Source organism: Macrobrachium nipponense, chromosome 38, assembly GCF_015104395.2.
Source record: "Macrobrachium nipponense isolate FS-2020 chromosome 38, ASM1510439v2, whole genome shotgun sequence".
Taxonomy (NCBI): domain Eukaryota; kingdom Metazoa; phylum Arthropoda; class Malacostraca; order Decapoda; family Palaemonidae; genus Macrobrachium; species Macrobrachium nipponense.
This window is the reverse complement of record NC_061098.1, coordinates 408,820-421,319: the sequence shown is the minus strand read 5'-3', so window position 1 is coordinate 421,319 and position 12,500 is coordinate 408,820. Positions and strand designations below refer to the sequence as shown.

Genomic DNA, 12,500 nt, shown 5'->3' with positions numbered 1-12,500 from the left:
AGTCTGTGAGACTTGATTTAGACTTGATTTATTATCTTTCCATTGTTAAATAAATCGTTATTATTTTATATAACTTGACTCTCATTTTGATTACCTGTTAGAATGGAGAGAAAGAGGTGGAGAGAGAGAGAGATTGCGAGAGAGGGATCGCTTGGAGAGAGAGAGATAGAGAGAAAGATTGTTTGTGTCCCGGTTTGCCTGACGCTCGGGGTTCCACGTTTACCAAATAAAAAAAAGAGATGAATATCCCGTTAACATATATATATATATATATATATATATATATATATATATATATATATATATATATATATATATATATATTATATATATATGTTAAGGCTGGTTTAGATGTATAAGTGGATATATATTAAAATAAAGGGGGTTAATAACCATAGCACTCTGGTTAGAGACAGGTGCAGAACAGTGGATTCCTCAAGATGCTGATATGAGACACAAGTCGAAAACACACTGTTTGCCGGAACGAGATGGAGCGCATTCCAGAGATATAAGGTAAACCACAAGGAAATATTACTTCAGGTCATCGAGTACGCACGTTAGATAAAACGTGTACATGGAAAATGGAAATGCACAGAATAGACTAGCATGAGTACGTTCGTGTGTTCAGTAGCATGATATGTACATTTGTAAGACGAAACAGATGGAATAAAAAACCCTTAGTGATGTGATTAAGCGGATATTAACTGATATTGATTGTGTGTGGAAACACGCAGTAGAGGAAGGCGCTAAGATCCATGGGAAAAGGTAAAGTGAAATACTTTGAAAAGTTATACCTTTCATGTAGTGACATTGAGTTCAGTTTCTAGAGAAAGGGAAGTGTGGTGCAGCACTCAGTTTTATTGACGAACTTTAACATTTCATTGTTTGATAATTATATTCTCATTTGCAGATGAATTCGAAGCCACCATTTAAAAAATGGATTCTCTAGACTTGTGTTGACAGTTATTGATAAAGACTAATTATTAATCAGACAGAAGAAGATAATGGGGGAACTTATTATTATAACAGTCAAGCAACTGTTTGAAATTGAAATTTCTAACAATTATCATTCATATTTGTTTTGTTAAAGAGAATGGCAACATCAGTGGAATTGATTTTATATATGGTCTTTTCAATTCTTCTTATTATTTTTATTTACTAATATTTTTAGGAGTCATACCCTTATGCAGAATATGAACAGGGGCCAGCTATTAGCAATCATCAGCCCTGGGGTGAAAACCAGAAAATAAGAAAAATTGAAAAAAAACCACATAGAAAAAACCACATATAAATTCAATTCCACTGATGCTGCCCGTCTCTTAAACAAAACTGTTTGAGAGAGGGTCTCCTACCTTCATATATTATTATTATTATTATTATTATTATTATTATTATTATTATTAATATTGCATTGCAGCTTCAGAAATCAGGACCACTTCAAGGGATAAATTCCACAAAATATACTCTACCAGAGGAGGAAAACGTTGTGGTTGCAATCTTGACGGAAAGAGCACCTAACTGGTCATATCTCAACTACAGTTTCTCTGCCATGGAAGAGAAACTACACGCAGAGAAGTTAGACTTCATAAACACCCTCCATCACAGTGGAAGCCTCTCCTCTTTATATCCAAAGAGGTGAGTTCAGCGAATTGACTGAGATGTTTGCAAATAATCACAACAGCGAAGAATTTCACTTAGGGTGAATAGATTATGAAGGATCAAGTCAATTTTCACGCAAGTACAAATGTAATTATTATTTCTCCTTCTCTAGTAACGATTTATCCATAAGCATGAAACGTCTCGCATTCTTTTCCATTTAATATCACTCTGCTTTTTTTTTCTTAAGAATATAAGGAGCCCATATCTACCACAATTCTGGATCCCAACAGAAAACCGAGAGCTAAAAGGACGACAAGTGGAAGTGTCAAGTTCGCATCCTGTGAAGTGGCAGGTTCTCAGTCTGCCCCTGAACGACTGTAAGTAATGTTTCTTTATGAGCAATTTAATACAGATTCTTTCTTTCCACGCTGATCATTTTCAGAGGTTAATTGGTATGAAGGAAACAAGATTACCCTCCATAAAATGTTCTTGATCAGCTACATTTTTTAATACTGTTTATAACACGGAAATTAAATTTAATAACCTTTCTTATCATTTATGTCATTGCAATGTTTTTGTTGTAAGACAATAATCAATGTAAATAGATAATTCATGATATATTAAGGACCGAACTTTATGAATTACATTCTAAAATTCATTTCATAACATATAATGGAAAAGAGGCTTTCAAATGAAAATTCTAAGGTACTAACCTAAGCAATATTATCTGCTTACTGACCTGGGCTATATTGGAAGTGTTTCTCTGTTGAATTTCCGCATTTCGGCAAAATTTCACAGAATTTTGTGAAACATTGAGAATTAAAACAAAGTTGAACTTGAGAAAAAATGAAACAACTTACTTTTGAAAGTACATGTTATCTAACATATTTTAGGAAGAAGGTGAATGACTCTACTTCCTATATTACTGTCGATAAGGGTTCTGAAAAAAGGTTGCATAAAAATCTATATAACTGCTAATGAATCTGAGGATTACGTTATGCTACAGTGCCATAATGATTTGTGAATTTATAAGATATCTCGTGGAAGCCAACGGTACAGTGCAAGATGCAATCAGTGCACTGGTCTTTAAGAAGCAACTCTTGTGAAGTGTTTAGCTACACACTTTTCGTTGTATGAAAATTAACATGACTTCGATCTGGTCACACAATTTGTGAATTCCATTAAATTGAAACAACTGAGAAAATTCAGTGGTTCAGAAATTATTCTTTCATCAATTGTGTCACCAAGTGATGAAGAAATCTAGGTAGTAGGTAATGGTTCCATAACCACGCTATTATGCAGATTTTTTCTGGTATTATTGAAGGAAGTTTTTCATTACATTTTAGATCTCTACTTAAGCTCTATTAAGGTTTGGGAAAAAAGCAAAACTAAACGAAGTAATAATATCATACTACGGCAAAGATGTGAAAGTTAAAGTAACGATATACTAGAATGATTTGATTTTGTATTCCATACTGAGCAAACATGGGACAAAAATTAATTCATGAGGAAGACTTCGGGAAATCTTTAAGGACCACATTTTTCAATCCATTTAGTTCGTTGTACCACAAACATAAAGCTTCCTTTAAAGAGAGTTAAAGGCTACCATAAAGTTCCTTGATAATTTCTGAGGCAAGAAGGGACCTTTGACATTCAATGCAGTGATAAAGTTTTCATTCTCCAGTTGCAAACCTTAAAAGGTGCAGAGATGAAAGGTTGATTGGCAAGTAAAAATCAGTGACCGTATATCAAAATGCATTCGCCATTTGAGCATTTATTTGTATTAGAATAGATTCTTATTCTTATTTTCATCATGACTGAAAATGCTTTTCTTCCCCAGATGATATGACTGTGATATCTCCTGATCAAGTATCGCCTCTCAACCTTCCGGAACATAATCATGTATGGATAGCCCTTTGGAACAAGAACAATTTTGATATTGTAGTTCGTCTCTCTTTGATTTATGAATATCCAAGGAAAACTAACATTCATCATTTAACTGTTAATGAAGGCTGGTTGATTACGTCTATATCTACAGACGTAAGTAACTCCTAATCGTATAATTACTCTCCCATTCACTCAATGTCACCTTTAAATCAAATACATTTGCCTAATTATTGTTCATCGAAGCAAACAATTTTCCAATCTGCTAATTTGCTCACCTGTACAGACAAATGTCAGGATATATTCTCTTTATCAGGAAGAACGCTATAATTCCAAGAAAAAACATTTTCGACAACTATTTTTTAATACTACAGGCCTACCTTTATGGAAATGGATGGTATAATTGGTGGGCCAATCACCTACAAGTACGCGAATTGAGGATATTGACGAATTACCAACTACACCTTCAAGTGTTCCCGATGCCCTTAGAGCCACAAGGTATGTATGTATGTATGTATGTATGTATGTATGTATGTATGTATGTATGTATGTATGTATGCATATATATATATATATATATATATATATATATATATATATATATATATATATATATATATTGTTCATTTTTTTCAAAAATATATATGCAAAGACTACTGTTCATAAACTATTTCTTCCCTTTCCTTTGAGAATACATTTATAAGAACAATCACTCTTTATTTTCACTTGATTACTTCAAAAGTTAAAATGCAGCATTTAGCACTGAAGAGCTGCATAATGAGTTAATTAAGGGAGGAAGATAAAATGAAATTTGTAAAAGATAACTGTTTTATGCTAAATTTTTTCTCCAGAATCAATCAAAACTTCCTGCCATAACTACAGGAATGTATACAGGAACAACTACAAACAAACCTCAAGTTCCTACTACAGGAACATCTACAGGCTCCTCTCCAGTCAAACCTGAAGAGTCACCTACAGGCATACCTGTAAGCACACTAATCATCATCGGTGTCGTGGTGGCAGTGTTGGTTGTCGTAGCTGCGTCTTTCCTTTGCTACAGGTGTTGCTTCAGGAAGCAAAACGAGACAAGAGCTGAAGGTAAGACTCCCTGAGGAATCATCCCCTCTGTGTTGTATCAAAGACCGGAATCTATGGTGAGAACAGTCACTGTATGTGGCCATTGAATACAAATGCCCCAGAGCCCAAAAGAAGTATTGACAATAGTCTTGTAAATATGTTGATGAATAAATACTCCCATCTCTTTGCCCTTTCCTGTGTCTGTGACCACTGGCTTTGTTCTGTCTCCCTGAACTTAATCCTCGTACCTTTGTTTTAGATACCACGTTGACGGCAATGAGCAACATCAACCCCACCTTCTCCAATAATGGTGGGCCAACTGATTTTGATCTACGAAACCACGGGACTGTTCCCCATCCTGATCTCCCTCGACCAAGTTCATCACATGACAGCGAAAACAGCATCTACGGAGTAATAGTGCCACGTTGAAAATAAAACAACCTGACAAACTGCCACATTAATGAGGAACAGTGCCACCGTTGAACCCAACATAATATGAGGAACAGTGCCACATTTCCTGAGAGATTGTGCCACATTGTACCTAACACCACCTGAGGAACATTGCTATGCTGAACATAACATAACCTGAGGAACTGTGTCACATTGAACCTAACATTACCTGAGCAACAGTGCCACAATGAACCTAACATTACCTGAGAAACAGTGTCACATTAAACCTAACATTACCTGAGCAACAGTGCCACATTGAACCTAAATTACCTGAGAAATTGTGCTACATTAAACAAAATATTATCTGGCAAAGTGCCACATTGAACCTAACATTACCTGAGCAACATTCCACAAAATTTATCCTCAGGACATCCTCGTTGTAACCTCAAGGGTACCCAAAAAATTTACTCAAAAACGTTTATTAAAAAAAAACACACCAGTTATAAAATATCCCCCACAGGCTAAATCCTAACCCTTTTGACCACCGATGTACCTCAAAGTAAACCATTTATGATACTGCCACTTGTATATAAAACCCCAATAATCACCTGGTCGGGATATAAACCACAGAAAACCACAATTCAAGAATTATGCATAACAATTATATGCCGCCAAATATAACCACTGGTGAATATAACCTCATAAAATACAATACCTTTATGAGCCCCATAAAACCACAATGCACTAGGGCCACCCTCTAAGAGCCATAACAATAACACCGAAAGAACCACAATCACCACCTCTTTTTGCTCGTAAAATCACAGATCACCACCAAAAATCATCATCATCACGAACCTCTTATAATATTTCTTAACAGTAATTTCCTATATTTTTTCACCCCGTTTTTCATCATGAAATAATTACTTTACGCCAAATCGTCGCAGTTTGCACATAATAAGAAAAATAGTAAAAGAATGAAAGGAAAAAAAAAAACGTTACATTAAACTGATTAATCACATTTCGTCGTCAATTTGCAAAATATGAAAGAAAAAAATGCAACTGCGCAATGTTGTTATTGCTTACCCCTAGCAACCTATTTCAGTTTAGATATATGAGCTAATTTCGACCGACCTGTCTTTTCATCTAAGACTACAAATCTGTTTCCTGTCTTTTCCTCAATAACTCTAAAAGGACCCTCAATTTCGGACCTAATTTGTAATTTAGTTCATTTCTCACATTGATTTTTAAAAATACATTGTCTCCAACAGCAATTTTTACATCTAATGATTTCTCGTTGCTTCTTTCCACCATTTCTCGGGTCGTAGCCTCGAGATTCCAGCTGAGGAAAGCATTTCTCTCTTTTGCTGTGGAATTTAATGCTTTAATTTTATCCTTTCCATGATGAGGTATATTTAACAGATCAAATGTGCCTTGTGCTTGGCAACAAATCAGTGCTTCAAATGGAGACATTTTAATGGAATCACTGACCATAGTGTTGATGTTATGTCTAACAACATCTATATATCTATCCCAGTTTTTTTTAACATTTCCTCCTACAGTCTTCCTCAGAGCTTCAAGCACTTTCCGTGTTTTGATCGTTCACATAACCCATTAGCTTCAGGTCTGTATGGAATAATTGTTACTTTCTGTATCCCTATGACTTCTGCCAACATTCAAAAGTCTTGCTCACGAACTCTCTGCCATAGTCGGTCAATAAAACCTTGGGTGAGCCATATCTGCTAATGATACCATTAAAAAATGCTATGGCTACTTCTTTGGCTCTTTTATGCATAAGTGGAAAAATTTCTACTATCCTCGTTAGTACAATCTATTATTACCAACAGGTACTTATTCACATACCTAGATTCACAAAAATTTCCTAGGATATCCATATGTATTCTCTGAAAAGGTCTACATGGTATCGGATATGACCCTAATTTGCAGGAAGTTATCCTTATGGGTTTGCAAGCATACTGTACAGTTTTTCACAAAATTTTCGCATCTTTCCACATATTTTTCCAAATATATTTAGCACACACCTCATTATATGTTTTTTTATCCCCAAGTGTGGACTACCGAACCTGCAATGTACTATATCCAATCCACTGGAATTAGGACTTTCAGAATTATGATGAGTTAGTGTCTCCTTTACTTTCACTAGTCCTTAATTTATATTTAATTTTCCTAACCAACAGCTTACCTTCTAATTCTAAACCTGAAAAAGGTAACTTACAACCTTTCCTGACTGATTCCCCTCTAAAAAACGCTTTTGCGTCTGCCAAAATTTCATCCTCATTCTGCTTTTGCTCTATGAGACCCTTATCCCATTGTATAGAATCACTAGTAACTAGTGCAACTTGAAATCCTTCCGTATCATAAAAATTTCTACTAAGGGCATCCGTGAACTACAGTTAATTTGCCTTCTATATATTTGAGCTTTGCATCAAAATCCCTAATAGTTAAGAACCATCGAGCTCATTTGGGTGACAAATCAGGTTTATTAAAAAGATCCAATCATGGGTTGTGGTCTGTAAGGACTTCTATTTTATTCCCCATCAGTAGCATTTTAAAATGAACCAACCTTAATACTATTACAAAGGCTTCTTTATCTATGGTAGCCATTAATCTTTCATTGCTGCACTTTGTCCTAAATTTCCTGCTGTACAAAGCAATGCGATTGAACCTCCCATCAAATGTTTGCATAAGGCAATCACCTATACCCTTCTGACTGGCATCAGTCCACTAATGTGAATGGTTTGCTGAAATCTGGAAATTTCAGAACTGGGGGATTCATTACCGAATCCTTAAGTTTTGAAAACTTACCTCTTGCAGTTTTCCCCAATGAAATTGAATGTCTTCCTGCAATACATCTGTTAGAGGAGCTGCTATGTTAGAAAATCCTTTCACAAACCTACAATAAAATCCGGCCATTCCTAGGAATGACTTAATTTCTTTCTTTGATTCCGAGGTACGAAAATCTGCTATTGCTTTGACTTTATCGTTGTTTACTCTAACCCCTTCCTTAGATATGACATGACCTAAATATGTGAATTGCTTTTTCAAAAAGGAACACTTAGCTAGCTTAATTTTCAATACTGCTAACCTATGTCACCTAAGTACTTCCTTAAGCACTTCTAGGTGTTGCACGATCGAGTCTGTTGCAATTAATATATCATCCATGTAAAAAAAAAATTTTTACCCAATAACCCGTGGACAACTGTGTTTACCAACCTTGTAAAGGTTATCGGACTACCCGATAAACCAAACGACATCCACGTAAATTCATAGTTTCCCTTGGGCACTGAAAAGGCAGGATATTCCTTACTATTTTCACTAAGAGAGACCTGCAAAAAACCCTGCGCTAAATCAGTTGAGCTATAAATATTATGTCCCCCAACTTCTACAAATAGATCTAGGATGTATGCGACTGGGTAATGGTCAGGAATTGTCTTTTCATTCAAACGTCTAAAATCAATGCATACTCGGACAGAGCCGTCCTTCTTAGGCACTGCTAACAGAGGAAAGTTGTATGGAGACGCACTAGGTCAAATGATTCCTTCCTCTTCCCATTTACTGACCTCTTTTTCTACCTGTTCTCTGATTTTGAAAGGTATGAGGTATGCAGGAATAAAAACAGGGTTTGTACCTTCCTCTAAATTTACCTTATGTTCTAACAAATTAGTCAATCCCAGTTTATCCCCTCCTAAAGCTACCATGTCCCCAAATTCTACCAAAGCTCGCTTACCGCTTTTATATGCTCTTTATAATCTGCATTAGCTAAATGTTCTCTAAATATTTTCTTTCTTGATTGCATTTCTGCCTCTGAAAACTCAGTTTTCCCCTCTACAATAGCCACTGAACCACTGTCATTACTCCAATCTTGGAGGTCACCACATATGTATTCTTCTGGTATTTCCTAACTGTATCATTACAGTTCAGTAATTCTACCCATGTAGCACCAGTGTTTGATACACAGTTCACTGATGCAGTGATAATAACCCCTCTTAGTTTCTCGCTACCCTCAATTGTGATACCAACTACGCCCGAGAAATGCATACAAATTAAGTATTGTGTACTGCTACAGTAAATCAGAATCTTAGTTTATTTTGTAATTATATTGTTATTTTACTTCTACTTTTTTATTTATGCCTTTTAATGGTTTTTTTAGACTCTTCTGTGCTGAAAGTGAAGGTCAAAAGTAATTGGTGGTTATTATATCAGAAAAGCCACCACACACTTCGGAACCACCGGTTTCCTTTACAACATATCTAAAATCAATTCACTGATACTGCCAGTCTCTTTAACAAAACTCTTTGAGAGAAGGTCTCCTATCTTGATTTATTATTATTATTATTCATATTATTATTATGATATATTATTATATATATATATATATATATATATATATATATATATATATATATATATATATATATATTATATATTTTGCTCTATCACAGTCCTCCAATTCGACTGGGTGTTATTTATAGTGTGGGGTTCCAGGTTGCATCCTGCCTCCTTAGGAGTCCATCACTTTTCTTACTATGTGTGCCATTTCTAGGATCACACTCTTCTGCATGAGTCCTGGAGCTACTTCAGCCTCTAGTTTTTCTAGATTCCTTTTCAGGGATCTTGGGATCGTGCCTAGTGCTCCTATGATTATGGGTACGATTTCCACTGGCATATCCCATATCTTTCTTATTTCTATTTTCAGATCTTGATACTTATCCATTTTTTCCCTCTCTTTCTCTTCAACTCTGGTGTCCCATGGTATTGCGACATCAATGAGTGATACTTTCTTCTTGACTTTGTCAATCAACGTCACGTCTGGTCTATTTGCACATATCACCCTATCCGTTCTGATACCATAGTCCCAGAGGATCTTTGCCTGATCATTTTCTATCACTCCCTCAGGTTGGTGCTTGTACCACTTATTACTGCAAGGTAGCTGATGTTTCTTGCACAAGCTCCAGTGGAGGGCTTTTGCCACTGAATTATGCCTCTTTATGTACTGGTTCTGTGCAAGTGCTGGACATTCGCTTGGCTATGTGGTTTATGGTCTCATTTTTCGTATTGCACTTCCTACATATGGGAGAGATGTTATTTCCGTCTATCGTTCTTTTAACAGGTCTGTTCTTAGGCCTGATCTTGTGCCGCCGTTATCATTCCTTCATTATCCTTCTTTAGCTCTCCCCTCTGTAGCCATTGCCAATTGTCATCGCTGGCTAGTTTTAGTCTGTCTCATGTATTGTCCGTGCATTGGTTTGTTGTGCCAGTCCTCTGTTCTGTCTGTCATTCTCCTGTCACTGTATATTTCTGGTCTTCGTCTACTTTTATTAGTCCTTCTTTCCATGCACTCTTTAGCCACTCGTCTTCACTGGTTTTCAGATATTTCCCCAGTGCTCTGTTCTCCATGCTGACGCAGTCCTCTATACTTAGTAGTCCTCTCCCTCCTTCCTTTCGTGTTATGTATAGTCTGTCCGTATTTGTTCTTGGCTGTAGTGCTTTGTGTATTGTCATATGTTTCCTGGTTTTCTGATCCATGCTGTGGAGTTGTGCCTTTGTTATTCCACTATTCCTGCGCTGAATCTGATTACTGGCACTGCCCATGTGTTTAGGCTTTTATCATATTTCCGGCATTAAGTTTTGACTTGAGTATCGCCTTGAGTCTCTGCATATATTCTTTCCTGATCGTGTCCTTCCATCTCTTGGAGTTTTATATCCCTCCTTCCATTATTCCTAGGTATTTCTATCCAGTGTCATCTATGTGTTTGATGTTGCTCCCATCTGGTAGCTTTATCCCTTCAGTTCTTGTTACTTTGCCTTTTTGTATGTTGACTAAGGCGCATTTTTCTATTTCAAACTCCATCCTGATGTCCCCAGATACAATCCTTACAGTCTGGATTAGGGCATCTATTTCCTTGATGCTCTTTCCATACAGCTTGATGTCGTCCATGAACATCAGATGGTTGATTCTGTTACCTCTTTTCTTGAGTTGGTACCGGCATCCATCTTCTGTAGTATTTCTTTTTGTCATGGGAATCATGGCTACTACGAAGAGTAGTGGGGATAGTGAGTCGCCCTGGAAGATCCCTCTCCTGATATTAACCTCTGCTAGTCTTATTCCAGAGTTTGTAAGTATTGTATTCCAGTTGCGCATTGTATTTCTGAGGAAGCTGATGGGGTTTTGTTTTCCTTCTGCCCCATATATTTTCAGGCCATTCTATTAGCCATGTGTGTGGTATCATGTCGAAGGCTTTCTTATAGTCTATCCATGTCATGCTTAGGTTGGTTTTCCTTCCCTACTGTTCTTCATTACCATTTTGTCTATCAGAAGCTGGTCTTTTGTGCCCCTACACTTCCTTCTTGCAGCCTTTCTGGTTGGTGGGGGATGGTGTTTGTCTCCTCTAGGTAATTGTATAGCCTTTCGCTGATGATACCTGTTAGTAATTTCCACATTATTGGTAGGCAGGTGATAGGCCTGTAGTTGTAGCTGGCTATATTTCCCGCCCTTACTCTTGTCTTTTTGTACTAAGGGTGTTTCTTTCTGTGGTCATCCATTTGGTGCATGGTGATTTGAGATACAATGCTGGAGTTGTTCTGCTATTTGTGGGTGTAGGGCCTTGAAGTTTTTTTTTTGAGCCAGTATCCATTGACTTCATCGGCACCTGGGCTTTCCAGTTTGGCATTTTCTTCCCCTCTTAGTTGATTGTATAGTCTTTTCTGGTTGGTTCCGAATAGTTTGTTCTGTTGGTATCCCTTTATTCCTGTTCATGTATCGTTGATATTATGTGCTTTGGCCTTAAGCCTCTGTTTTACATCTTCTATTGTGTTGTTTAGTCCCCTCTCTTGTACTTTGTATTCTCGTTGAGTTCCTCCCTTGTTTTCTTGCTACTTAGCCTTTTTTCTGCCATCTCTTTCAGTTTACTCAAGTCAGATCCTCATCACCATGATTTGCTTTTCCAGGCGCCTTTTCCAAGGAGGTTGTTGTTTTGGTTTCTGTTGGGTTGGTTGTGCTGGTGGTGTTGGTGTTCGAATCCCCATCAGTTCTGCTACTAATCTTGCTCCTGCATATGCCAAGTTATTTGTTTCTGTGATACTGGTGGTGTGTATTATGCCCATTATTTCATTGACCTCCCTTGTTTTCTCCCTTAATTTCTTGGTGTTGTAGGTTTTTCATGGAGGGGATCTTTGTTCTCTCTGTATCTAACTCCATCCATTGTCTAATCTCTTCTACCCATTATTATTATTATTATTATTATTATTATTATTATTATTATTATTATTATTATTATTATTATTATTATTATTATTATTATTATTTATTTTTTTTATTGCTATTTTTTATTATTATTTTTTATTATAATTATTATTATTTTTATTATTATTTTTTTATTATTGTTATTATTATTATTATTATTATATTTCATTGCAGGTTCAGAAACCAGGACCACTCAAGGGGCAATTCCACCACCTTTACTCTACCAGAGGAGGAAAACGTTGTGGTTGCAATCTTGATGGAAAACACACCTAACGGGGCATATCTCAAC

General features: G+C 36.4%; 2 protein-coding genes across 4 annotated transcripts in view; both read left to right on the top strand.

Moving 5' to 3' along the window:
- LOC135209543 (uncharacterized) overlaps positions 1-12,500 on the top strand; it is a 189,542-nt gene that overhangs the window by 3,586 nt on the left and 173,456 nt on the right. The gene's annotated exons all lie outside the window — the stretch shown is intronic.
- Positions 4,363-6,278, top strand: LOC135209544 (uncharacterized). The gene is made up of 2 exons (XM_064242194.1): positions 4,363-4,581; positions 4,820-6,278. The coding sequence occupies exons 1-2, from the start codon at positions 4,368-4,370 to the stop codon at positions 4,987-4,989; spliced, it is 384 nt and encodes a 127-aa protein (XP_064098264.1). The 5' UTR covers positions 4,363-4,367; the 3' UTR covers positions 4,990-6,278.

Coding starts and splice junctions, on each gene's coding strand:
- LOC135209544 (XM_064242194.1), top strand. CDS start 4,368: ATGTATACAGGAACAACTACAAACAAACCTCAAGTTCCTACTACAGGA. Junction 4,582..4,819: donor AAACGAGACAAGAGCTGAAG/GTAAGACTCCCT, acceptor CCTTTGTTTTAG/ATACCACGTTGACGGCAATG.